The sequence below is a fragment of the Macaca nemestrina genome, chromosome 8 (assembly GCF_043159975.1).
Source record: "Macaca nemestrina isolate mMacNem1 chromosome 8, mMacNem.hap1, whole genome shotgun sequence".
In the NCBI taxonomy this organism is placed as follows: domain Eukaryota; kingdom Metazoa; phylum Chordata; class Mammalia; order Primates; family Cercopithecidae; genus Macaca; species Macaca nemestrina.
Window position 1 is genome coordinate 134605558 of NC_092132.1, and position 23018 is coordinate 134628575.

Genomic DNA, 23018 nt, shown 5'->3' on the forward strand with positions numbered 1-23018 from the left:
TTGAGCATCTTTTTGTGTGGTTCTTTCCCAACAACACTTTTTCTTTGGTAAATTGTCCAAATATTTGTTCATTTTTAAACAGTTTCCCATCCTCACCACCATCACCTGCCTTCAGCAACCACTAATCTACTTTCTGTTTCTGTAGATTTCTCTATTCTGGACTTCCACGCAAAGGGAATGATAATATGTGTCTTTTGTGGCTGGCTTCCTTCCCTTAGCATAATATTTTCCAGGTTTGTCTGTGTTGTGGTGAGTAATAGCACGTATCAGTACTTGGTTGCTTTTAATGGCTGAATAGTGTTCCATGGTATGATTATGTCCCATTTTGCCTATTCATTCATAGGTTGATGAATATATGGGTTGTTTCACCTTTTGTGCGTGATAAATAAATCTGCTATAAATGTCTATGTATGCAGTTTTTGTGGATATATGTTTTAATTTCTCCTAGTTATGTACCTAGAGTGGAATTACTGGGTCTTATGGTAACTGTATAGTTAATTGTTCGACCAACTGCCAGACTTTTTTTTTTTTTTTTTTTTTTTGAGACAGAGTCTCGCTCTGTCGCCCAGGCTGGAGTGCAGTGGCCGGATCTCAGCTCACTACAAGCTCCGCCTCCCGGGTTCACGCCATTCTCCTGCCTCAGCCTCCCGAGTAGCTGGGACTACAGGCACCCGCCACCTCGCCCGGCTAGTTTTTTTTTGTATTTTTTAGTAAAGACGGGGTTTCACCGTGTTAGCCAGGATGGTCTTGATTTCCTGACCTCGTGATCCGCCCGTCTCGGCCTCCCAAAGTGCTGGGATTACAGGCTTGAGCCACCGCGCCCGGCCAGACTTCTTTGAAAGCAACTGAAGCATTTTACTTTTCTATCAGCAATGTTTGAGGATTCTGATACATACTTAGAAACATTCTAATTATCTGACTTTATTATTCTAGTCATTCTAGTGAATGTGCAGTGTTATTGTGGTTTTGATTTACATTTCTCTGATGACTAATGACATCAAGTATCTGTTCATATGTTGGCCATTTATACATCTTTGAAGAAATGTATATTCAGATCTTTTGCCCATTTTTAAGTTGGGTTGTCTTTTTATTATTGACTTGTAAGAATGAAGTCGAGTCTTACCTTACATTATATGTAAAAATTAGCTAGTAGATAAATTGAACTTCATTCAATATAATTCGGTTGTCTTTCCACTTTCTTAATGGCATCTTTGAGCACAAAAGTTTTTAATTTTTATGAAATACAATTTATCTCCTTTTTTCTTTGCTGTGCTTTGAAAAAGTTTATGTCTTAGAATCCTTTGCTAAATCCAAACATATATTAATTTACTCCTATGTTTTCTTCTGAGAATTTTATAGTTTTAGTATTTTGAGTTAATTTCTGGATATGTAAGGAAAGGTAAGGAAAGGTTCCAACTTCATTCTTTTACATGTAGCTATTCAGTTGTGTCAGCTCCATGAGTTGAAAAATGATTCTTCCCCTCCTACCCTCACCCCCGCTGCCACTGAATGGTTTTGGAACCCTCATTGAATCAGTTGACAGTAGATGTATTAGTTCATTTGTTGACTTTTAACTCTATTCCATTAATCTGTACATTTTTATCCTTGTCTCAACACAACGCTGTCTGGATTACCATTGCCTTGTAGTAAATTTTGAAATCAGGAGATGTAAGCCCTCCTACTTTATTCCTCTTTTCCAAGATTGTTTTGGTTATTCTGGGACCCTTGCATATGAATTTTAGAATCAGTTTGTCAATTTCTACAAAGAAGACACCTGGGATTCTGATAGGGATTGCACTGTACATCAATCTGAGGAGTACTGCTATCTAAACACTGTTAAGTTTTCTAATCCATAAATTTGAGAAGCTATTGTATTTATTCACAGCTTCTTTAATATCTTTCAACAACATTTTGTAGTTTTCAGTGTATAACTTTTGCATTTATATTAAATTTATTATTATTTTATTGATGTGATTGCAAATATTTGTTTGACTTTATTTTCAGATTGTCCATTACAATTTATTCTTTGTGTAGAAATATAACTGGTTTTGTGCTTTGGTTTTAACGCATCTTCAAGCATGAAAGTCTTTAATTTTGGTGAAATCCAGTTTAACTAATTTTAAAAATAATTACTTATCTCTTTACTTGTTTAAGGTGTATTCAGATTCTCTTTTTCTTCTTGTTTCAATAGTTTGTGTCTTTCTAGGAATTTGTCCATCTCATCTAAGTTATCTAACTTGTTGATATACAATTATCATCATATTCTTTGCAATTCCTTTTATTTCTGTAGCATTGGTAGTAATGTCCCCTCTTGCATTCTGGTTCTAGTAATCTGAGTCTCCTTTCTTTTTTTTCTTGATTGGTCTAACTAATGCTTTGTCAGTTATGTTGATCTTTTAAAAAAACAGCTTTTGGTTTCATTTATTTTCTCTATTGTTTTTCTATTCTCTGTTTCATTAATTTCTACTCTAATTTTTTACTATTTCTGTCCTTTTGCTAGCTATAGATTTAGTGTGCTATTTTTCCAGTGTCTTAGCCTAAAAGAATGTTGTTAATTTGAGATCTTTCTTCTTACTTTATATAGGAATTTACAACTAGGAATTTTCCTTGAAGAACTGCTGTAGCTGCATCTCATAAAGTTGGGTATGTTGTGTTTTCATTCATCTCAAATTATTTTCTGATTTCCCTGTTGATTTCTTCTTTGATCCATTGGTTATTTAGGAATATGCTGTTGAATTTCTACATATTTATGAGTTTCCATAATTTTTTCTACTATTGATTTTTAATTGTATTCCATTGTGGTTGGAGAACGTATTTTATATTTATATTTTATATTATTTCTATCCTTTAAATTTATGTAGCATTTTATAGCCTAGCATATGACCTACCCTGGACAATGGTCCACGTGCACTTGAGAAAATTGTGTATTGTGTTGTTACTGGGTGAAGTGTACTATAGATATCTGTTAGATCTACTTGGTTTATTCTTCCAGGCTTCTGTTACCTTGTTGCTCTCTTGTCTAGTTTTTCTATACATTGTTTAAAATGCGATATTGAGATCTCTTACAATTATTGTCGAATTGTTTTCATTTCTGTCCATTTTTGCTTCATGTATTTGGTGCTTTGTTATCAGTTGCATATAAATTTATAATTGTTATATTTTTCTGGCAGATTTACAATCTTATTATTAGAAAATGTTCCTCTGTGTCTCCAGTAACATTTTCTTTTGCTTTAAAGTCTGTTTTGTCTGATATTAGACTAATACATCAGTCTTCTTGTGGTATTTGTTTGTATGATATATGTTTTTCTACTATTTGCAATCTACTTGTATGCTTAGTTGTCCATTTTAATTATAGTTTAATTTTTGAAATCTTTTAAGGATTGGGTTATTTAATATTGAGTCTAAGGGTTCTTTAATAGTTTTGAATATAAGACCTTGATCAGATTTTTTTTTTTTTTTGGCAAGTATTTTACTCAGTCTGATTGAACTTTTATCTTCTTAACACTATGTTTGGAAGAGCAAATGTTTTGAATTTTGATTAAGTCTTTGTTATCAGTATTTTCTTTTATGGTTTGTGCCTTTGATATCTCACTTATGGCTATGATTAACCCAGTGTTACAAAGACTCTCTTCTGTTTTCTTTAAGAGGTTTTATAGTTTTAGGTTTTATATTTAGGCTCAGTTCTAGTAATTTTGTATGTATGTTGCAAGCTATAAATAGATGTGGCTGGGTTTTGTTGTTTTTGTTTGTTTATTTGTTTTTACATAGATATATCCAGTTATTCTAGCACCATTTGTTGAAAAGACTATCAATTGTTCATTGAATCACATGGGCAACTTTGCAGATCATTTTTGTTTATCCCATCACATTGTTTACATAGATGATCATGTATGGAAATAAAGACAGTTATACCTCTTCCTTTCCAATATGGATGTCTTTTATTTTCTTAGCTTGTCTTGTTGCACCGAATGGAACCTCCAGTATAATACTGAATAGGACTGGTAAGGCAACTATCTTAGCTTTTTTCCTGATCTTAGGAAAATAATTTAATCTTTTACCATTAAATATAGTTTTAGATGTAGATATTTTGTGGCTGGCCTTCATCAGGTTGAGGACATATCCTTCTATTACCAATTTTCTGAGAGTTTTTTTTTTTTTAACATGAATGAATATCAAATTTTGACAAATCCATCTTTATCTTCATTTTTTATGGTTGCAAAATAATCCTAATTGACAGGTATATGTGTTGTTCACTAATTTGCTATTACAAACAAAATTGTAATGACTGACACTATGTTAATATCCTTTTGCAGATATGTATCTTCAAGGTAAATTCCCAAGAGCAGAACCATTAGAAAAGGATATGTATTTATAATTTTGAAAGGTATTACCAATTGTCTTCTACAAGGATTGCACCAATATACATTTCTATCAGCAATGTAAGAGTTCTTATTTTTCTTTAGAGTTGCCAACAAGGTGTATTTTTAAACTTTGGGATACTCTCAGTCTAAATTGGTAAAAAGTGGCATTTTCATGTATTATTAAATTCTGTCTCTTACTATGCATGACAATGATTACCTTTCATATGTTTAAGGACCACTTTAGGTTTACTTTTGTGTTCCCATCTTTTGCTCTTTTTTCCTTTGTGTGCGTGTGTGTGTGTGTGTGTGTGTGTGTGTGTGATTTTCTTATTGATTTTTAGAAACTTACTATTATTATTTTTTAAGACAGAGTTTTCACTCTTGTTGCCTAGGCTGGAGTGCAATGGCATGATCTCGACTCACCACAGCCTTCGCCTCCCGGGTTCGAGCGATTCTCTTCCCTCAGCCTCCCGAGTAGCTAGGCTTACAGGCATTAACCACCGCGCCCAGATAATTTTGTATTTTTAGTAGAGATGGGGTTTCTTCAAGTTGGTCAGGCTGGTCTCGAGCTCTCGACTTCAGGTGATCTACCCACCTTGGCCTCCCAAAGTACTGGGATTACAGGCGTAAGCCACCGTGTCCAGCCGAAACTTACTTTTTATATATCAATTTTGGGGGGATCAATTTGTTATCTTTTGACTTTGCTTATATTTCAGCTTATCTTAAATGGGTTACATTTTCTTTCCATTAGTTTTTCTGCTGAGCTTTTAGGCATGTGACTTAGGAGAAAATGTGGGAAACACTATAGTTATGTCTATTATTTTGACAAATCACTTTTTGGAAAGATACCCACGTGTGGTGAGCCTTATAAAAAGAGTGTGCTGATTTCTGCTACTTTTTTCATAGAAATTATGCAATATAACTTGAACATTTCTTCTTTTACTGGTGGGAATAAGAGGTACCACCTTCACTTCCTCACTCCCTACACCCTACCCTTTAAAGAAGCAGTAAACATCAAGGAGCAGCGTGATGCTATTTGTTGTACATGGAGTTAAAATGTGTCCTTGGACTTGAGGTCACCTTGAAATAATGAGTGGCCTGGTCTGAGAAGGTTCCATACCTTTGAAGGGACACTTATCATTGTCATCTTAGACAAATCACATGTGGTAGCAGAGGAATCTTAGGGCCTCGTTTAACAACCCAGGCTCACTTCTGACCTGGGGATGTCTAAAAGCCTGAGTTTCTAGCCCTTACATGGTTATCAAAATGCTGAGTTCACATGTTACTCAGGCACATCACCGAGCTCTTTATTTAACTAGCACTGTCATTGCCCTCAGTGTGTGACACAAACTCACAAGATATTGGCCCATACAATGGAAAAATAAGGTTGGTTTTTACTTTAAAATCAATATTGTTATTAAAATGATAGCATATCAAGACATGAGTATCTTCCTTCCTTCTTTCTAACTTCTGTTTTCTGTTGCTTTTTTTAAAAACCCCAACTCAAAATCACCCGCTGTTTCCTAAAGATCTATTTTGGTCAATATCTCAGTTCCTTTTTGTCTCCTGGTTGTTTTCTCCTTCTTAGGACATATAGGAAAATCTCTTTCTAGAACAAACTGTGTTCCTTTTTGTTACATTCTTGAGAAACTCACTTTAATGAATCAAAGAAGGTATTTTTAGAGCATCCTACATGTTCTGTTCCCAGGAAGAATGAGCTTGCTGGTCAATTTTGATTACACCCTCTGCTTGTAGAAACCTACAAAAGTGGAGACATGGAGAGAAAAATGAGAAGTTTCATTCATTTGTGCTGCTTGTTGGAGCTTAAAAGTACCTATTCATGGTAGTCTTTATTCACTTATTCAATTATGTATAATTTGTTGAACAAAACAAATTATCATTAAATACACTTATTTTTATACTTTGAATTTTTAAAAGAAAAATAGATGGATGATATAATCATTATTGCCAAAGGAACTGAGACGGCAAGAGAAACAGTGATGCAAATCAATTTCTGGGCAACAGAATGCTGGGGGAAACGTAGGGCCAAAATAATATTGCAATAGCATTTTTCTAGCTTCTTCATCCCCCTTCTTTATATCCAGGTATCTTCAGCATCTTTAAATCATTCCTAACAAACTCGGATGAGAAACAGAGCAGTGAGTAAAGTCAAGGTTAGCACGTACAGTATATTGCCTGTGCATGAATTACCAAAATTTGCCCACTCTGGGCAGATGAATTACAAAAAGACAAGTGTATGAAGACCCTTGTCACTCCTAACTTTTCTATACACTCCCATAAGTCTGCTCAAACAAGGCGCAGGCTACATGACACTAGCACCTGACAAAAGTTGCCTGCACATCATAGGTACCTGATAAAAATTTGCATTGACCTTACATTTTCCTACCTTTGTCCATCTAGCTGTTAATAATATCACTTGTCACAACCCACCACAAATGAGTTGCTGAAGCACCAGGCGTGTCAAGGTTCCCTAACCTACGGAGTCCCCACTGAAGTCAGTGCAGCTTACAAAAGCCACCATAGACCCCAGCGCATTAGAAGCTTGCTGGGAAAATGTTGGGCCACCGTGCTCCACACCATGGATGCCAAATCTAACAATTCACAGATTATCATAGCTGCGTCTCCCCAAAGCTCAGGCATCCCCCCATAGATTTATGGTGCACTATCTCCAAGTGCCCCAGATATGTTCAAACAGGCTTAAAACTCAAAGGGGGAAAAAATCAAAAACTCCCAACTTTGAAGTCACACATTGGTTTAAAAGCCAACTCGCCCAGTTACTAGCTTTGATATCTAAATTAATTCATTTCCCTGCACCTCAGTTTATTCATCAATAAAGAGAAGATAAAAATGTCTATTTTAGGAAGCTATTGTGAGAATAAAACAAATGTTAGCCAAGCACTTCACACAGTGCCTGGCACATAGTTGATGCAGAAAAGCAGGGAGTGACTATTTTTAGTAACACAACATCAGAGCAAGTACTTGCAACACTTGTGCTGACAGATAGATCCTGGTGGTAACATAGCAATGGAAGAAAAAATGGTTGCAGAGGGAGCTCAGAAGAGTGAATGTAGTCATTAAAGGTACTTAGAAAATAGGGTGGTCATTTTAGGCAGGGAGGGCCATTTGAGCAAAAATAGAGACTGCAGGAAAAAAAAAACCTTGTTTAGGGAAAGAGTAAGAGGCCAGGTTGTCTGGGGAAGAGCTTTATGTTAGATGCATGAAGAATACCTGGCATGAGTTGGAGAACTCTGGGAAGTACAGTGATTTATTGTCTCTACCGACCTATTCTCCTTAACTTGCAACTCGGACCATTTGGTCACCATTAAGGGACTCGAGGAATCCCTGATTTTGGCTTAGCACGGCATGACTCCGGAAATGGTCTTGGGGTTGCATCCTCAGGCTATCCCATTGTGGTGGTGTGAGCTTGGACTTTGCGCATAACCTTTCCCCATTTGTGATGGAGCAGTGATGCCAACCTCCTAGAATTATTATGAGGATTAGAAAAGATTTGAGGGCCTGGATCACATAGCCTTTAGATCTAAGGGGCAGCTCTTGTGCCAATTCTTAGTGTCTCATCCATGATGTGATTTCTGCTGCCACACCCATGCCATCTGGAAACACAAAGATTAAGGGAAATTTAATCATCCTCAGCTTATGCAGCCAAATTTTGTAAATCTTATTATTGATTCTTATCTCCTTTAGAGCTTTCTCCAGTTGTGCGCTAAGAAGGAATTTCATTTTCATTATGAAACCTTTGTGTTTCGTGTTTGGCTCTGGAGGCATTGTCTTTGGCTTAGCGATCTCTTGATTAAAAGACCCTGAAGTTGTTGGAGCCCTGTCAGAGGAATGGATGGAGTCAGAGAAATGCCTTGATTCCAGATGCCTTCTCTTAATCTCACATCAGCAGATTTCCATTGTAGGTTACAAGAGGATGAAGGATCTGAGACCTGATAAAGGAATGAGGTCCCTATACTGGAACTCTAGCGCAGGCTTTCTGAGTGAAGTCTGTTCAAAGCCCACATTTACTGAAAAATCAGTCATCATGAGGAACTGATCTGTGACCAGAGAACAGAGTTGCCAGTGTAATTCGATGGAGAGAGGATTTTTTTTTCAACAAATTGCTGGAACAGTTTGACTAAGTAAAAAAGAAATTATTGCCACAGCTACCACAACAAAAACAAAAAACACTTCTATCCATAGATAGTACCATATACAAAAATTAACTAGAAATGGGCTAAATGTAAAACCCCAGGGTGAGTAACAAGAGTGTGCATACAAACACACACATGCATATGCAAACAATAATTTATAGTTGTTTTGTTAGGCAGGATGAAAAATAGAGATGAAGTATCGGGTAGAGGAATGGGATGCTACAATCTACTCTAGAAAGTTCACCTGACTCATTATTAATAGACTAATGGGAAGCAAGGGCAGTAGCCGAGAAACCAGGGGAGACTATTGAAATAATCCAGTGAAACCTGATGGCGTAACATTAACAATGGTAAAGTGTAGTCAGATTCTGGATATATTTTGAAACAAAGCTGATATAATATATATATTTTTTGAGACAGGGTCTTTCTCGGTCACCCAGGCTAGAGCGCACTGTTGCTAATGTAGTTCTCTGCAGCCTCAACCTCCTGGGCTCAAGCTATCCTCAAACCTCAGTCTCCTGAAAATACAAGTATGAATCACTATGCCAAGCTAAGTTTTTTTTCTTTTCTTTTCTTTCTTTTTTTTAAGTAGAGATGACGTCTTGCCATGTTGCCTGGGCTGGTCTCAAACTCCTGACCTCAAGCGACCCTCCTGCCCAGGCCTCCCAAAGTGCTGGAATTACAGGCATGAGCCATGACACCAAGCCAGTTTTGTTGACTGATTGATTATGTATTGCGGAAGAAAGAACTCAAGTATGGATTCCAAGATTTCCTCCTGAGCAACTGGAAGAAAGAAATTATTTTAACTAGGAGGAGAAAACTGGTGGATAACAATGTTTTATAACATGATGGGTTCAAAAAACCTATTAGAAAGCCAAGTGGAGATATTTGATAGACAACTGGATATATAAAACGTCTGAAATTTAGAAGCGATGTACAAGATGGAGATGTAAATTTTGGATTGGTCAGCAGCTATGTGGTGTTTAAAGCCGTGGAACTAAGTATCACCTTTTGAATAGATATAAATGAAGTTGAGACAGCCGAAGAATGAGCACTGAAGCACTCAACACGTTAAGGGTTAGGAAGATGAGCAGGAATCAACAAAAAGTGAGAAGGAGTAGCTAATGAGAGAAGGAGGGTAGCAAATAGTGGAGTCCTAAGAGAGCAGTGAAAAATCGTTTCAAGGGAAAAGCAACCTGGCTCAAATTACACAGGGAAGTCAAGTAAGAGGATAAAGGAGAGTCAACCATTGGGTTTACTGCCATGGTATTCATCAGAAGCTTAGCAAGAAAAAGTTTGGTAGATTGAAAGTGGCTTGGTCAGACTTTGTTCGAGGATTGTGAGGGGAAGTAGAAACCATTAGTAGAGATTAAGCAATTGTTATAAAGAAGAACATGAGGCTGGGTGCGGTGGCTCATACCTATAATCCTAGCACTCTGAGAGGCCGAGATGGACGGATCACTTGAGGTCAGGAGTTCAAGACCGGCCTGGCCAACCTGGCAAAACCCCATCTCTACTAAAAGTACGAAAAAAAATTCGCTGGATGTGGTGGCACGTGCCTGCAATCCCAGCTACTCAGGAGGCTGAGGCAGGAGAATTGCTTGAATCGGGGAGGTGGAGGTTGCAGTGTGCTGAGATCGTGTTACTGCACTCCAGCCTGGGCAACAGAGTAAAGACTCTGTCTCAAAAAAAAAAAAAAAAAAAAAAGGGAAGGTGGAGGTGGAAGTGGGTTCAAGCAAGTTTTAATTTGTTTTTAAGTGGAAAATATGCATTTTTGTTTGCTGTTAGAATGATTCAGTAGGGAGGTGAAAACTGAGAAGCAAGAGAGGACAGGAACAACTCCAGAGCAATGTCTCTGAGTAGGAGAAAGGGACTTCCTTCTCCTGCAACATCTGTTTGTGCAAGAATTGGTCAGAGATAGGAAGAGGGAAAATGCCTTTTATATTAGAAGGGAAAGCAGAGTGGAGCAGGGAAATGGATAGATTTAAGAATGAAGCACATAGAGCGTTTTGGTTGCCCCTGTATTCTCAGTAAATAAGGCGATCAGCTGAGTGTGGAGACAGGTGAGAAATTATTGGACGTGTGAGATTAAATCATCCTCTGGGAGAGTGAGGCCTGTTTGAACTAGGGAAATGTAGGAGGACTGCTGGACGGCTGTAAGGGATCCATGGAGTGAGGCGGTAATGTGAGGGGCAGCAGGGCTGTGTGTGCATGGGTGTGTTACCTCACATTCTGCTGTTCTGATGCAGTTATGGAGTAGGTGGTGATCCGGATTTATTCAGGTTTCTGTTTTGCCCCGTAGAGCTCAGGTGAGGGTGAGAGAAGCACAGTTCTTTAGAGTTTTGGCATTGGAATAATAATAACCTTGGGCCTTGAAATCTAAGCCGAATAAGGATCAAATGAGGCTAAGAAAGGAAATGAGGGATGGATGGATCAATGTATTGGAGGTCCTGGGGCAGTTGAGGAGTTGTTGGACTGAGAGCACTAGACTGATTAAAGTAGAAAGAGAGCATGGTAGCCAAAGAAGGGAGAAATTGAAATTGAGTTTATGAGTTATTAGTAATGGCATGATAGAGTATAGCACATGACAGAATGTTTCTATGTAAAGGTCGATTTAGAAGACAAGGCCATGGGAGAGGAGGAGGTAAAGGCAGTGAGAAGCCAGAATATTGGATGCATCATCCAGATGTTTTAATTATCTATTGTTGCGAAACAAACTCCTCAAAACTTAGTGAAAACAACAAGTTATTAATATCTCTCATAGTACTGTGAGTTGGCTGGGCTTGGCTGGGCAGGGCGTCTCTCATGTTGTTGCATCCAGATGCCAGCTCAAACTGCAGTCTTCTGAACACTCAACTGGCTGGAGGTCCAAGATGCCTCACTCACGTAACTGACAGTCGAGACTGGTTGTTTGTTGGGAGCTGAGAGAACCAACATATGCTCTTTTTATGAAGCTTCGACTTCCCACATCATGAATGCTGAGTTCCAAAAGGAAGTTTCCCAAGAGTGAGTGCCCCAAGGATCCAAAAGCAGAAAATGCCAAGCCAGTTAAGGGCTGCACCCCACGCTGGCACAGGGTCTTTTTAGTTATATTCTACTAGTAGAAGCAATCTTAGGGCCCACACAAGTTCAAAGGAGTGGGGAGACTAGAAAAGTAGGGTGACTAGATTCCAACTCTTAATAGGGATGTCAAGGTAACATTGCAGGGGAACATGCAGAATGGGAGGTAGTGTTGTGGCTGCCATTGAAAAATAAAATCTGTCCCCTCAGAGATAATGAAATCAGTAAGAATAATGACAGAACTAGTGTAGAAGGGAGAGAGAGTGTGAACCAGGTTCTAAAATAATGATTAGGTAAAAAACTCAGAGCTCCACAGATGTCTGTAACTAGGAAGAAGAGATGGCAATAAACTTGTTGACATGAGCAAGACAAGGGCTTAAGGGAGGAGGATGGGACAATGGTGGGCATGTCTTATGAAAAGTTGCTTTCACCCCATCCCTGTTTTAGCTAGTTCTCAATTTGGTACAGTGTATGAGGCCCACTTCCAGAGTTGAGTCCCACCTCCTACTTCATCTTGAGAATACCTCTTTAGCCCTCTCAAATGTGGGTATTTTCTTTCCTCCTGTGTTACTTGGCCTGGGAACGAGGCAGGTAGCATTTTTGTTCCTCTTTGCAACTTTTACACTGTTGTCCCGTTCTCTTCCCCTAAGCCCATAGTTCCATTTTGCATCTGGTTTCTTTCATATAGCAAAAGGTTTTCAAGGTTCATCATGTTGTATCATGTATCTGCCGCTTGTTCTTTTTACTTCCGAATAATATTTAATTGTATGAATTTGCCACATTTTCCTTATCTCTTTCACAAGTTCATGGACATTTGGGTTGTCCACTTTGGGACTAATCTGATTAATGCTGCTGTGAACCTTTGTGTGCAAATCTTTGTGGATCTGTTTTCATTTCTCTTGGGTATATACCTAGGAGTGGAATTGCTAGGTCATATGGGTTAAACTCTGTGCTTAATTTTGGAAATACTACCGAATTGTTCTCCAGAGTGGCTGTGCTGTTTTACATTCCCATCAGCCACTTACACAGGTTCACACTTCACATCCTCAGCGACACCTGCAATTGTCTATCTTATTGATCAACAGACATTGATGGGCAGTGGCCAAGTGTAAACTGGGGAGCCCCCTCCTGTCAGGGGAGACCCAAACTCCGGAAGATCCAATACCTAACTGACAATAAAAGTTTGGGTCAAGACTGGGCACGGTGGCTCATGCCTGCAATTGCAGCACTTTGGGAGGCCAAGGAGGGCGGATCACTTGAGGCCAGGAATTCAAGACCAGCCTGGGCAACATGGTGAAACCCCATCTCTACAAAAAATACAAAAATTAGCTGAGTGCAGTGGCATGTGCTTATAGTACCATCTACTTGGGAGGCTGAGGCAGGAGAATCACTGGAGCCTGGGGGGTGGAGGTTGCAGTGAGCCATGATCGCACCATTGCACTCTAGCCTGGAAGTTTGGGTCAGTGGCCATTGAAGTAATTGTTTTCTGGACTAAATTCTTCCTGACTGTACTAAGAAGTAATCCCTACTTAGCTGCATAAATGGACCATATGCTATTATTTTAATTATCAAGGCAACCCAAAGCAAAGTTCTAAAAAATGTACCCTCCCATCCCAAATAGTTCATTTTATTGCACAAATGCTACTTACGTTACAGCTAACGATGAGGCCTCAGAAATAGAGATAATGTATACTATAAAATGACCAAAGACACTTTATGTTATTCTAACATTTTGCTTGTGAAAAAGCATATTGTAGGCAAGAATAGTCCCATGTATTTTATGCAGGCAAAATTCTGTATCATTTTCTTCTATAGTCAGTTTAAAGGACATGTAAGGCTTTCTATAGCTTTATACAAATATAAATGTCAAAAATACGTAAAATGTGCACTATAATTCTCAGAAGCTCTTTGGTTTACTAAGTACAATGGTTACTTAGTCAAAATATGCTGAGTGAATCTGACCTAAGAATAAATTTACTTTAAAAATGATACAAAATAATGACTTAGTGTGGTAATAAAATGTTGTCAATTTTATTAAAAGCTGATTCCATTTCTTCACACAGTTAAGTACGTTTCTTCCTTGTTTTGTTAAAGCCCATTTCATAAGAGTAAGTTGGCTCTGTGAGAGCATCACTGATAAAGACACGTACAAAGTTAGCACCACACGTTTATAAATGCAGATCGCCACAAGGACCTTTCCAATATGTACAAGCTCCGTTTACACATCCACACATGTATTTACAGCTAATAAATAAAATGTAAAGCCAAAGCATCCTTGATATAAATAGCAAAGTTTTTCAGAGCCAGAGTTCCCGGTGCTATGTGCTGCTTTAGTGAATCTTTTAAGTTAATGCACCCTGGGTCACAACCCAAATCCAGACATTTAATCAATTAGTAATAAAGGGGATGCCAACAACAAATCGTACATCATTTTATTTTTAGAGAGAATTCATTCCAAGCCTGATGATGTTAATCACAACATTGGTCCTACTATTTATAGGCACGGTCATCTCTCTCAGAGAAAGGGTCAAAGTTCTGGCACATCAGGAACAATTTCTACTCCAGCATGTTCCAATACATCCCTTGATCGACTGTTTTCCCTTCCAAATTATGCTGAAGGACAGCACACATGCAGAGCTTTCTAGTATGTGTTCACATATCACACATTTTCACAGTCTGGTTCCCAGCGATAGCCTCTGAGATATTTGACATCTTTATCATTTCATATTTTTACATAGAAGAGCATTCTGAAAAATAGGAGATCTAGTTTATAAATAATTGTTCACTCACTCTTGATTAGTTGTTAAAAACAACAAATAACAACCCTCATGGTGCTCCATGTGGCTCCTTGCACGCGATGGTTTAGTAGCACTGCTTAGGAATCTACCCCAGGAACTTCTCCACCCTTTTACTTAGTAAAAACAGTCCTTCTCTAAAATCTGTAGAAGCTCACACAATGCAAAATTTGAACTCAAACGTATCTTTTCATGTCAAAGCTAGGAACAAAAGAGACATACTGGAAGTACAACTGAAGCATGACTGAGGTAAGCCTAAAACTGAATAGTAACTGTCAGATATTGAATGATTTTAAATTGATGAAAATCATTTGGAGAATCTAATAATAAAATTATGGTATTTTTTTTTTCTGCACCGTTCAAATTATGTGTCAGCTGAGGATTACAGGCTCGTTTTCAACCCCTATCTAGAGAACATTATTATAATATAATCTTGAGACAAAGAAAAAAGAAGGGGTAGAGAGGGATTAATCTATACATGATAAAGCCTATTAAGAATTAATTGATCTGGATTTTACATCTGCTTGAATTTGTAACTTTGTCATGATGCAAGCCAATGGTAGGGACTGTTTAAAAGCTCTGTGTTTATCAGCCCCTTTCTTTGTCCCTCTCCAAGTCACACATTGCTGGTGGACTTCTGGACTACATTCCAACAGCAAGAGGGAATCATTCTAAAACATCATGCATACTGCTAGGTAGCTGAGTCTGATTCATGCCACGGAAAAGCATTTTCTGTATTCTTGGAGACTTGGAGTAAACTTTGAGAAAGTCTTAGCCTGAAAGATCTAGAATTTCAATTAAAATAGGAGGTTCTAACCAATTATAGGCGATGGCCCAATACGCCACATGAAGGAGCCTTATTTTACTATGAGCCCAAACAATTATTTCTTTCTCAAAGGACAAAACAGTGCTTTTCATGACCCACTGTCTTTTAACGTTGGAGGATGTGCTGTTTGGCCACTATACCCCACAAATTGAATTAGCCACCTTTTAGTGCTTGAGACTGTCTCCTAAAATAACTAACAAGAATAGAGCTGGGATTAATATTCAGGAAAATCCACTTTTGAAACACGCCAAACACTGGGTATGCTTTGTAAAAGTTACTTCCTTCACTTCATTCTTCACAGAATTCATGTGCTGTTCTTTATTCTGTAGAGCCGCCCAGTTTCTGAGAAAAAGCACAGGAAAAGGGCAATTTATTATCTGCTGATTGTTTTACAAACCCTGCTCATACCCCACTGGTTTTAGGATGGAAAAAGCCTTCAACTGGAATTTCAGAACAAAGGTTATGAGAATAAACCCATGGGGCGGGGGGGGCGGGATGTGTATAATGGATTGGGGGTGCGCGGGATGTGTATAATGGATCAGAGAATGGCAGGTTCGTAGGAATGAAAGACACTGGAGCCAATATTTAGCCCCGTCCAAATAAGGTGCATCATTTTTGGAGGACTGAGCCAAATGACTTCTAAATTTAGAGGATTTCTTATTCTAAAATATATCAAACGAAAAGCCCATTCCATTTCATTTCTTGTGATATGAAGTTTCTGACGAGTTAGCAGAAGGTGTGAGAAAGAGAATCTTTGATTTGATTGATTTTAATCACAGAAGAAAGGAACCATTGAAGATTATTAGTCTAATTTATAATTACTTCCTAGATAAAGTTCAGGTGCATTTTTTAGAATGCATGTGGCTGGGTGCTGTGGCTCATGCCTGTAATCCCAGCACATTGGGAGGCCGAGGCAGGCAGATCACCTGAGGTCAGGAGTTTGATGACCAGCCTGGCCAATATGGTGAAACTGCGTCTCTACTACAAACAGAAAAATTAGCCAGGCATTGTAGCGGGCGCCTGTAATCCCAGCTACTTGGGAGGCTGAGGCACAAGAATTGCTTGAACCCGGGATGCAGAGTTGCAGTGAACCGAGATCATGCTACTGCATTCTAGCCTGGGCAACAGAATGAGACTCTGTCTCAAAAATAAATAAATAAAAATAAAATGCATCTGAACATTTTCTGCCTAAATAACTGTTCTTTCAGTAATCCTATAATCGGACAAGGAATGCATCATTCGGCTTTCTCAGATAAAGTCTTGTAACTTATATAAATAATATGACTGGACGTGCTTTGCAAGCAGAGTTATTTACTAATTTAATGAGGTTTTATTTTTACATTCACATATAGATTTAAAGTTGTAGATGTTCTGGGAGAATATGCGTGCTATTTATGTGTAACACAAATGCATGTATAAAACTTCATCTAGAGCTGGGTGCAGTGACTCATGCCTATAATCCCAGCACTTTGGGTGCCCGAGGCAGGTGGATCACCTGAGGTCAGGAGTTCAAGACCAGCCTGACCAACATGGTGAAACCCTCTCTCTACTAAAAATACAAAATTAGCCAGGTGTGTTTGTGGACACCTGTAATCCCAGCTACTTGGGAGGCTGAGGCAGGAGAATCTCTTGAACCTAGGAGGCGGAGGTTGCAGTGAGCCGAGATCGAGCCACTACACTCCAGCCTGGGCAACAAGAGTGCAGCTCCATCTTAAGAAAACAAACAAAAAACTTCATCTAAAAGTCTCTTTCTAAGAATTGAAGAAAGTATGATATTGCCTCAGATTTGTGATGAGGAAAAACAAAGTAATAACCTCTTAGAAGAAAAGTCTCCAGTTAGATAAGAATTGCGTTATTTTGCCTGGCTCAATACCACTAACTATTCTCCATTTTGAGTTTATCTTGATGCTCTTACATTAATGCTTTTGATCCAGTTGGTCTCATCTAGTCATTCAGAGTTTATACACCATAATTCTATTTTTGTAAAAGATGAAAAACATATAAATATTGTGTATGTATAAAGTCTGAAAAGATATAAATCAAAATGTTAATTGGGGTTGTCTCTGAGTGATATGGTCCCAGTGATTTTATTTTCTTTTTGCTCCTTTCTCCTGATCTATTTATAGTAAACATGCATAAAATCTATTATAAAGTAGAATTTAAAAATATTAAAGATGTTAATATATAGGGTCTTTAATATACTTTTCCTAATAGGCAATTTTTTTTTGAGACAGAGTCTTGCTCTGTTGCCCAGGCTGGAGTACAATGGCGTGATCTTGTCTCACTGCAACCTCCGCCTCCTGGGTTCAAGCAATTCTCCCACCTCAGCCTCCCGAGTAGCTGGGATTATAGGCATGTGCCACCACATCCAGCTAATTTTTATATTTTTAGTAGAGACAGGGTTTCGCCATGTTGGCCAGGCTGGTCTCGAACTCCTGACCTCAGGTGATCTGCCCGCCTCAGCCTCCCAGAATGCTGGAATTACAGGCATGAAGGCAATTCTTATTCTATACTTTTCTCTCTAAATGCAAACTAGGAAAAGAGAACAAACCAAAAGCAATTGCTTTTCCTATTTCCAGATGACGCTGTGTCCAGCCTTTCCCATCATTTCTTGTGTCACTGGCTTGTATGACATGATCTAATATTTCTCCCCTTTGTTCCTGTAACCCATTAGCACTTGCTATCTGGCAGGGGATGTGTGGAGGGATGAAAATGGCATATTCCAGGAATTCAGAACAGGAGTGGTGAAGGTCACATGCTTAGTCTCCTCTTAGTACTGACACTCTGGAAAGATTCAGCTAACAGCTGCCACATGGATTAGCCCTAAAGGTCAGGTAGGAAAGAGGCAGAGAGTTGTTTGGAGATTGAAAAGAGAACAGTTTCCTATAACTGTCATTCTGTTCAGTTGGTAACTTCGAGGGTTTTGAGATGGTTGCTTGGGCTAGTCCTGTTGGCTGGCTGTCCTGGAGTGCGCTGGCGCTTGCAGAATCAAGAACTATGTGGCTACAGGTGATGCAATGAAACCTTTTCATTTCCCTGAATACATCCTGGGAAGAACTGCACCCACAGCCAGAACGGCAACTACTAAACTTGCGTTACATGCTCTGCAGATGGGATTTGCAAAGACAGCAGAGACGCAGTAGAGAAAAACGCAGAAGTGAAGATTCAGGGGTAGTTCAGGGAGTAAAATAAAACCTAAAATGTGTGCCTGGGATGAAGGTCAGGGCTGGGAGAAACAACAGAAAGAAGAAAGAGGAAGTATTGCAAAAAGCAACAGACCCATCTGATACGTATGCAGAAGGACTAAGAAAGACTGAAGGCTTTGATCACATGAGTCAGGACAAGCTGCTGGTGATAGGGTGAAGAGGAATGCATGAAGCTGCCTCCCTTAGGGTACAAGCTCAGGATGCCCGGACAGCTTTAGCCCAGAATGCTCACCAGCCTGACTTCTTATTCAGAGACTTGTCATGGCATTTCACAAATACCGCAGGTGCCTTTCCTTTTTGCAAGTGAGACACTTTCTCCCTAGAACAGAAGATCACCCTGTGGAAGAAAATGGATGTGACTATGCCATGTAGAATAATCAAAAGCCCTGTTCACAAAGGTACAGTTCTGTCAGGACTGTTTAAATACTACGTGATCGTGCTGGGTGATTGTTTTGATATTCCTAATAATTAACTGTCACACTCAGGCCACATCAGAATCAGAGGGTAATTTGAGAGCCTAACCCAGTGTTCACCAAACAAGCTGGTTAATTTAGATAGACAGGCATGCAGACAGCCTAGAGCAGCCTTATATCACTGGGCTTTCACCAAGAGATGATAAAAGATCAACCCTGCCATCTCTTAGCATCTGCCTTCAACTGGACCTTGCTAGTGAAAAAAAGATTCTTTATAACATTTCCATCCCATCCCCAAGATCTTTCTTTTTCTTTTTCTTTTTGGTGATACAAGCAAATGACTACTATAGCGTTCTCTATGTAGTTCATTTTATGGGTACCCATGGGTGAGGCTGCATAGACAGGTTGACATTATCTTGGAATCTCATCCCCCTTGAAGAGGTTGGTTTGAATCTTTGATTATCCAGGTAACATCTCGGAGGTTTGTTCCCCAGCTATTTTGTGCTTACAAGAAACAGTGCCAAATGAGAAGCTTAGATTCTTGACTTCTAATCCCAGTGCTCACTGAATAACTGTGAGTGATTCAGGGCTTATGTTTTCCTTACATGAAATACAAAAATACTGTCATTTCCCCAAAAAATAAAATAATAAAATAAAATAATACTCCTAAAGAAAATCTACATCATATAGTAATAAATACAAGGTTTCCTAAAGCTCTCCCTGAATCTTGAAGGCCCCTGAAATACAACCGGTAGGTCATGACATCAGGTGGGCGTCTAAAGTGAATGAAAAAAAATACATTTAATTACTTTTTCTGAGTCTCTCCGGCTTTTACTCTGATCTTCTGAATGGCAAAGCCGGGACTGCTCCACCAGTCTGACCAGCTGAAGTATGAATCGCTCTTCCATTTGAGCTTCAACATGAGTAGTTCTCCAATGTCTACTTCTGTGTAAATTAGGAAGGAGTATGTCTTATTTGTGGAAACTTCAGGCCTAAACAAAAAAGCAATAAATTTGGTTAGTTATAGAGATCAGCTCTCCCTGCGCCCCCCCACACTTTTTTTCCTCCTCTCCAAATATAAATAGCTTTATTGTTTAGGGGATATTTTAAAAATGCAAAAAATGCCCAACAAAATACTCAAAATGAAAGTTGATGGCATTTAGTGTATTTTAAATTATATCCACATCCCTTTGATCTATTCCAGCATTTATCCTAATGACATGAACTATTTAATACAATTCTAAAAGAAAATCCTGAAGTCAATATTCAGAAATATAATTTTCATTTTCATGTATTCTTTTTCAATTTGTATTGATACTTGAACATTAGTTACAATCATAGCACACATGCAATTCTCTATTCTTTATTCTCTTTATATTTTATATTCCATTTTTTACCATGTTTTCCTGGTTTCCCAGAATTATAGTTTTTATAGGCTAGATCAATTTTATTGACTTGACAAACCACAGTTCATTTAACTACTGACTCAGTGTTGGATACTGGATTTCTAATTTATGCTAGTATATGTACCACTGTAATTGATGTTTTTAAAAATGTTTGTTGACTATTTCTTTAGGATAAATATTAGAAAAAAATCACTTCCTTCTATGTAATAACATTTCGTAGCTGTGGAAAGTTATTAACGTACTGCCTACTGCACCTAGAGGGTTCTAGCCATGAACGATGCGCAGTAGGTTCACATGTTCTGCTTCACCACCTTGTCTGCACTGGCTATTTTAAAGATTTGTTCTTCTAGTAATTGTAAAAGAATATCAAGTTGCCTTAATTTTATATTTCTTTGATTAATAGTAAGGAGTAGGCTGGGAACAGTGGCTCACACCTGTAATCCCAGCACTATGGGAGGCCAAGGTGGGTGGATCACCTGAGATCAGGAATTTGAGACCAGCTTGGCCAACATGGTGAGACCCTGTCTCTACTAAAAATACAAAAACTAGCTGGGCGTGGTGGCGAGCACCTGTAGTCCCAGCTACTCGGGAAGCTGAGGCAGAAGAATTGCTTGAACTCGGGAGGCGGAGGTTGCAGTGAGCTAAGATCACACCACTGCACTCCAACGTGGGTGACAGAGCAAGACTCCATCTCAAAAAAAACAAAAAACAAAAAAAAACAAAAAAACAAAAAAAGAAGTGCTAACACTTTGTTATGGACTTGTTACTACTTATATTTTCTATACACATTATATATATAACTATAGAGTGGTTTCCTGTTACTATTGCTCATTTTCTTTAATGTCAAACCTTTTGAGATAATTTGATTGTATTGTTTAACAGCAGCTTTATAAAAGAAATAAGCAGATACAAGATGATGAATAAAAAAATATAACTAGTAAGTAAAAATCAAATGACCAATTTAAAGCATTTTTTTTTCTCAATATAAAATAGAGGAAAGACCTCAATTTTGAAATTCTGATTTTTAAAACTAGAGACTTGTTTTCTAGGCATCCCGCTCTGCCTCTGCTGCTCAGACCGAGGGTTATGGCAGGGGAGGGAGCAGTGCCATGATGACTGCCCCCGTGTGCTACTCACAGGGTGAATGGGATGTTCTCACTCTCAGCCACGGTGCCATACAGAGAAATCTCAAAGGCCTGGTTGGTATGGGTTTCACTCTCAGTCCCAGAAAAATGAATCTTTACTTGGTAATGGAAGACTGTCGGGGAGGAAATTGGAACATGCTGATCAATCTTTATGAAAATACCACAACCCCAAACAATCAGGCAATTTAGAACTACAGAAAGTATCTCACTAGCTCTCAAACCAGAAGTTCACACACATGGAACCACTGGTGTTGCTTGGAAAGACTTCATCATGCACAACGTTCATATTTAGAAAATGCAGACCTTGAATTCTCCTCCCTTTCAGAAAAGTGTGGTTATATGCTTAGGGTCTGAATTGCCAAGCAGCACTAGGAGGTAGCCATCTTTGATGGAGTGCTAGAGAGATCAAATCAGCAGGCCAAATAAAACACTCATGATGCTTTCTCCATGAACTCCACCATCCTTGGCCGTCTTGTCCCTTAGCATCTGGAGCAAGCATATTCGGCATTTGCTTCTGTGTCACTATATGTCACTGTGTTTGTTTCATGAGTAGGTCTGTCCTTCCACCCTGGCTGTAAGCAGGCTTCTGGTCAGAGGACCATGCCCACCCTTTTAATTCCCCCACCATCTAGCGCAGAGTAGGTGTCTACTAGGTACACCATAGAACTTATTTCATTAGTTTTTCATTCTGTGATGGGCACACGAAAATCTCACAAATCATCACTAAAGAACTTACTCATGTAACCAAATGCCACCTGTTCCCCAATAACCCATGGAAATAAAAAAAAATTTTTTAAAGAACTTATTTCCTTGAGCCATCAGTGAGGCCACAAGGACTGCCTTGTAAAGCCAGCTCCTAAAATGTTCTATACTAGGGATAGCCTCTGGAAGCAGGTACTTGAACTTCTGTATCTCTTCCCTGTCCCTCCTCTGGTCTCTACCAAAAACCCTGAGCAAATGGGCCTGGGGAGAGGTTAAAAGGAAAGGCAGTAGGACTAAAATACATCTCGATAATGGGGGAAAAAAGAGTTCTTGGAGGCCAGGCACATGGCTCATGCCTGTAATCCCAGCACTTTGGGAGGCCGAGGTGGGTGAATCACCTGAGGTCAGGAGTTTGAGACTAGCTTGGCCAACATGGTGAAACCCCGTTTCTGCTAAGAAAAATACAAAAATTAGTCGGGCGTGGTGACGGGTTCCTGTCATCCCAGCTACTCGGGAGACTGAGGCAGGAGAATCGCTTGAACCAGGAGGCAGAGGTTGCAGTGAGCCAATATTGCGCCACTGCACTCCAGCCTGGGTAACAGAGCGAGACTCCGTCTCAAAAAGAAAAAAAAAAAAAAAAAAGAAAAAAAGAAAAAAAAAAAAAAGGAACTCTTGGAATGTTTTTTCTTCTATATCCCACTATCCTTGGTCAGATTTTTTCTTTTATTTGTGTTACTGTCTATTAAATGTACTTTCTCTTAAGCTGAGACACAGATCTCTTAAGATTGATGGTTTAGAATAGAATATAGAAGACCATATTTTTATGCTGCTTTAGACTCTTGTCCAGGTGAAAAAAATTTCAATAAATTTTATTGTGAACTTATGATAACAATCTCTATTTTGTTTAGATATATCTCTTTTTATAATTAAAA

General features: G+C 38.8%; 1 protein-coding gene across 1 annotated transcript in view; it reads right to left on the reverse strand.

The window, feature by feature from the left end:
• Nucleotides 1-13600: 13600 nt before the first annotated feature.
• LOC105482120 (lipoprotein lipase) overlaps nt 13601-23018 on the reverse strand; it is a 28488-nt gene continuing 19070 nt past the window's right edge. The window contains exons 7-10 of the mRNA XM_011742067.2: nt 21377-21497; nt 19643-19825; nt 18653-18757; nt 13601-15556 (exon numbers count right to left, since the gene is read on the reverse strand). Of these exons, the coding sequence (XP_011740369.1) occupies nt 15556; nt 18653-18757; nt 19643-19825; nt 21377-21497 (410 nt within the window). The 3' untranslated portion in view covers nt 13601-15555. The remainder of the gene's footprint in view (nt 15557-18652; nt 18758-19642; nt 19826-21376; nt 21498-23018) is intronic.